The 5,726-nt window shown below is 44.9% G+C and overlaps 1 protein-coding gene across 1 annotated transcript; it reads left to right on the top strand.

Annotated features, from left to right (window-relative positions):
- The first annotated feature begins 321 nt into the window (after positions 1-321).
- On the top strand, positions 322-5,447 carry LOC149200575 (uncharacterized). Its single transcript, XM_089400987.1, has 2 exons — positions 322-1,192; positions 1,288-5,447. The coding sequence occupies exons 1-2, from the start codon at positions 322-324 to the stop codon at positions 5,445-5,447; spliced, it is 5,031 nt and encodes a 1,676-aa protein (XP_089257113.1).
- The last annotated feature ends 279 nt before the right edge of the window (positions 5,448-5,726 follow it).

Raw genomic sequence — 5,726 nt, 5'->3', positions numbered from 1 at the left:
AATTTGATCGCTTCCGGGACAAAACGCCCTCCTTCTGCAACCCAGCAGAAATTTATCAAAAGAATGGACACGATACCTTCAGTTGCCCTGCCAGAGGAGGATACCTGCAAAGCGGCATTGAACCTGGCAGAAAGAGGTCTCATAGGCCAGTTTACAGGCTTATGGCCTTCCCCCAAATCCGTGGAGGAATGGACTCAAAGAAACTAGAAACCTCTGATAAAAGACAGAGTTAAGAGCTACTTTGTGGGCAAAGGGTACTTTGTTTTTGTATTTGAAAACACGGAAGACAGAAGCTTAATATTCAGAAATGGCCCCTACTTCATGGGGCCGCAGGGCCTGTATTTAAATAAATGGACTCCAGACTTCGATCCCTCCCAAGACGTCCCATCTGCTGTGCCGGTGTGGGTGAGGCTCCCTCATCTGCCTCTTCATTGCTGGAATCAAAAATCGTTCCAGACCATCGGGAACGCGCTAGGCAAATATATAGATCAGGCTGTAAGAAGAGACCAATATTCTTGCGCCCGTATCTGTGTCGAAGTGGACCTTGAGGAAGGATTGCCTGAAGCGATCAAGCTCTCGGTGGCAGGTTGGACGCACATCCAAGAGCTCGACTATGAACAACTCCCCTTTAAATGCAGACACTGTCATGGTCACGGTCACTTTGCAAAGCATTGTAAGAAGAAAGTAGAGGAGCAATCTGAAAAACATATCGGGGATCAATGGACCCTAGTCCAGAGAACAGCCCATGCAAAGAAAGATGCAGGAAAAAGCGAAGCAACAGGAGATAGGAACATCACCAATCCATCTCAGGAAGCGGGAGAAATCGCAAAAGGAACGGAGGAAGCACAGACCGATCCACCGAACAAAGCTCAGGAGAAAGAGGATCATGTGGAAGCCCCACCTACAAGCAAAGAGGGAGGGGTCGATATCCAGATTGAAGCTACCCAAGGCAGCCCCTCTAAACCCACCTATGCAGAAGCCACAAAGAAAAAGGCAGTCGAAAGCTCAGAGTCCTCAGAGGAAGAATTCTTTGAGCGACCAATAAAAAGAGCCGGAAGGAAATCCCGCAAGGAAAAAAGAGAAGAAGAAGCAGAAAGGCTCAAAACACAAGGGAGCCAGTCCACAATAGAAATGACAATCGGAAGAAATAGCAGGCCCAGGTCATCCAAGGGTGGCTCCACCCCGCTCACAGGTAAATAATGAAGCTAGTCTCTTGGAATTGCAGAGGACTGGGGAACCCCGCAAAAATAGAAGCAGTAAAGGACCTATTAAAGTCGGAACCTGCAGACATCCTCTTGCTCCAAGAGACAAAGATAGCAGGACAAGCTCTGCTAGAAATCAGCAAGTCAAAATGGAAGAAAAGCTCAGGCATAGCTGTCAGCGCTCGAGGCTCTTCGGGAGGACTGGCAACTCTCTGGAACGAAGATAAATTCCAGCTGATCAACACTCACGAGACCCTACATTGGATATTCACAGAAATAATCCACCTTGCAAGTAAGTTGCCTATCTCTCTTGTCAATCTTTATGTCCCTGTCAATTACTCCGAAAAAAGAGACTGCTGGAACTCTCTGGCAGCGTTTCTAGAGCAGGAAATCCCCAACAATATCATTCTTGCTGGAGATCTCAACATCGTTTTGAAAGCCAAAGAAAAAAGAGGAGGTACCAATTCCAAGGATCCCATGGTGGGTGTAGTGGAAGAGCTTGCTCAGCAATGGGATCTGCAAGATTTTAACCCAATACAAGGTCTATTCACCTGGTCAAACAATCGAACTGGCACAGATCACATTTCAGCCCGTTTGGACCGATTTCTAGTGCAAACCTCTCTCCTCATGAACAAGAAAATCATAACAACAAAAATTTTGCCCAAGCTGTCCTCTGATCACAAGCCAATTCAGCTCTGTTTAGAAGATGAAGAGGATTTGGGTCCCATTCCATTTCGTTTTTCTCCTCAATGGATCGAAAGGGAGGGCTTCTTTGAGACGGTGAAAGCAGCTTGGGCCTCCTCCATTACAGGTTCACCAAGCTTCGTTTGGGAGCAAAAGCTGAAACACACCAAAAAAGCTTTGAAGGATTGGATCAAGAAACCAGTCCCCAACCCCATCTCCCAAAGAGTTGCAGCAGTCCAGGCTTTGCACTCCCTACAAAACGACATGGAAAGCAAAAACATTAATGAAGATCTACTGGACATGGAAACAAAAGCGCAGAGAGCAGCCTACCAATCCTTCAGAAAAGAGGAAGAATACTGGAGATTAAAGTCTAGAAGTCTGTGGCTAAAAGCTGGGGATCGCAATACCTCTTTCTTCCATCGGCAGTACCGGGCCAGATTGTCAAGGAACTATATAGCAGAAATTAAGACATCGACGGGCCAAACCTGCAAGGGTTTTCAACAAGTCAAAGAAGCAGCTGAAATACACTTCCAAAATCTTTACAATCCGGATGCTCAAGGTGAAGAAGCGGATGAAGCAGAATTCCTCACCCACATCCCTTCCTTAATCTCTCCGGAGGACAACTCTGATCTTTGCAAACCTGTTTCAGAGGAAGAGATAATCAAAGTTATTTGGTCTATGGATTCCGACAAGGCCCCCGGACCGGACGGATTCACCATTCATTTCTACAAAGTATGCTGGGACATCATAAAATATGATCTTCAAAAGATGATAAGGGGATTCATGAAAAAAGCTAAAGTAGGTGGCAGCACCAACTCAACCTATTTAGCTCTGATTCCCAAAGACTCCAACCCGGAAACTTTTGCCAGATTCAGGCCAATTTCGTTATGTAATGCCTCCTATAAGATCTTGGCAAAGCTGTTGGCCAACAGAATAAAGCCCTTGCTCCCTCGAATTATCTCTAGTTCCCAAGGAGGCTTCGTGGAAGGTAGACACATTCTGGACAACGTCATCCAAGTGCAGGAGACCATACATTCAAGCAAGCAGAGAAAAGAGAAAGGTATGCTCATAAAGTTAGACATGGCGAATGCGTTTGACAGAGTCAACAGAACATTCCTCAGCAAAGTTTTGCTCTCCTTTGGCTTTTCTACTCAGTTCGTTAACCTCATAAAAGCTTGCACGAATAACCCATGGATAGCCCCCCTCATAAATGGCAGGCCTGCCAACTTCTTCAAAGCCAAGAGAGGCATCAGGCAGGGATGCCCGCTCTCCCCCTTTCTATACATCTTAATGGCTGAATCGTTAAGTCGAAAACTCGAAGCTGAAAGACTGTCAGGATCCCTTCCGGGCCTCAAACCCACCAGCAGAGTAAACCCTCTGAATCATGCACTCTTTGCAGATGACTCGATTCTTTTGGGGGGTGCCTCAACCAGAATAGCAAAGGCCTTCGACACGGTCATCAGAAACTATTGCAAAGTCTCAGGAGCTTTGGTAAATGAAAGAAAAAGCGAAGTCTTTAGCTGGAATACTGATCAACAGGAGCTCAACATTATAGCTAATATTCTTGGATTCAAAGGGCACTCCCAATGGGACAGAATCAGATATCTTGGGCTTCCCATAATCTCAAGAGTGAACAAGAGGTCGCTTTGGAGCGACATAATATGCAAATTCAAAACCAAGATATCGAAATGGGGAGGATACTGGTTAACAAAAGGAGGTAAGGTCATTTTAATAAAATCTCAGTTGTCTTCCTTAATAATTTACCAAGCAGCATTCTTGCTCGCCCCCAGAAATGTCATGGATCAAATCTCCTCTTTCCTCAGAGACTTCCTCTGGCAAGGAGGCAGGGGCAATGATAAGAAACAACACCTGGTAAACTGGGATACTGTCAAAAAACCCATCGACGAAGGAGGATTGCAAATTCGCGACCCCTCCCTGGTCAACCTTGCCCTTGGCAGTAAAATCTTGTGGAAGATGATTAAAGAACCAAACCATCCTGTTAGTGCCATATTGAGATCAAAATACACTAATAAAGCTGAATTCAGAAACCTCCAGCTGGGATATACAGCCAACAGTACGCTGCTATGGAAACTCTGTTATAAGAGCAGCAATTTCTTCAATCGAAATGCTTACAGAATTCCAGGGAACGGTAAGCACACTCGTCTCTGGCATGATCGTATAATGGGGCGAAATCCACTAATTGATAATGAGGAGATCTCCGATTTAAGGGACTGGCTAGTATCAGTTGGCAAGCTAAGCATTTTTGATATTTCCACTTGGGATCAAAGAGACGAATGGACCGGTTGGGCAATCCCCGATCCCCCTGTCCATCTGCAAACTCAATTAAACACATTTCTCGATCTGATGGAAGATGCAGCTCCGATACATCGCTCAATGCAAGACCGATGGGGCTGGGGTCATTCTGGGGAATATACAACAGCAGAAGGTTATAAAGCGTTTCAGACAACAGGAAACAACAAGCACAGTGCCGCGTTTTGGAAAAATGTATGGGAACCCCTAGCTCTCCCAAAAGTCAACTTTTTCTTCTGGACATTGATACATAATAAGATACTAACCAGTGACAATCTGGCAAAAAGAAAGTTTGCTGGCCCACACTGGTGCGCTCTTTGCAGGTGTAACGCTGAGACAGCCCAACATCTATTCATTGATTGCCTGTTCGCAAAGGAAGTTTGGGATCTCATGCTCCAAGATTTTCGCATAAACTCTCCCGCTCAGATCTCTGTCCCGGATCTTTTCGCAGAATGGAGTCATCTTTACCCACATCGTATTCCTCATAAATCGCTCTGGCGCAAAGTCTGGAATGCCCTGCCCAAGTTTGTCTGTTGGCAGATTTGGTTGGCTCGTAACCAGAAGATTTTTAATGACCTGAATCACACTCCCTTGCAAGTAGCAGCAAAAGCCAGAACTCTCCTCCTAGAAGCGGCTCAGCAGCAGTATCACAAAGAGGACACAACACTCCAGCCGGTTGAGAAGAGGTGGCTCGGATCTCTTGAACTTCAAAGCAGAAAGAACCTTCTCTCTCCTCAAACAGAGCATCCAATCTGGAAAAAGAGAGACTCTGATGAAACATTTCAGCACTGGTGGAGAGCTCAAAAATCCCACACAATCTTCTTTGATGGGGCTTCCAAAGGAAACCCCGGCCCCTCGGGTGCCGGAGGGATCATCTATTCCCCAGATGGGGTCTCCCGTGACACTTTCTACTGGGGTCTTGGCCTGAAGACCAACAATCAAGCAGAGCTGCTCAGCCTTCTCAAAGCATGTCAAATTGCTAGAGAGAAAGGGATCAAAGATATACAGGTATTTGGAGACTCGGAGATTCTCATAAAGAAGTTGAACGCTGAAGAGCAATTCAGAAATGCAGGCCTTAACAGAACGTTGGAAAGACTGAAAAGAGTCCTCTCTGTCTTTGCTTCCTACAAATTCTATCATATACTTAGAAGCTCAAATAGTGATGCGGATTCGATGGCCAACAAAGGGAGCGCATTGGATAAAGGGTTGTTGTTCATAAACGAGGACAGATTTGTAGAAATCCCATGCTAAAGTTCAGATAGAATAGCAGTTTCAGCTGTACAAGTATGATGTAATCAGGGCTGCTCTGGCAAAGCCCCACTCTCTTTATTCCTCATAAATAATAAAAAAAAAAATCATACTCGTTAAAGTTAAAACAAAATTCTCCATCACTTTTTAATATTTTTTTTGTAAACTTGGCAATTCTCTATGTATATTCTATTTTCAAAAATTTTAACAATAATTTGCTTCAGGTGGTTTACTTGCCCAAAGGAAACTAGATAACCACCTATCAGTTTTAAATGCTGTCCA

This window comes from Pinus tabuliformis, chromosome 2_1 (assembly GCF_031772625.1).
Source record: "Pinus tabuliformis cultivar Carrire ecotype Pingquan chromosome 2_1, CPIR1, whole genome shotgun sequence".
Classification (NCBI taxonomy): Eukaryota; Viridiplantae; Streptophyta; class Pinopsida; order Pinales; family Pinaceae; genus Pinus; species Pinus tabuliformis.
Note: the sequence above shows the minus strand (reverse complement) of the source record. Positions and strands in the feature narration are given on the sequence as shown.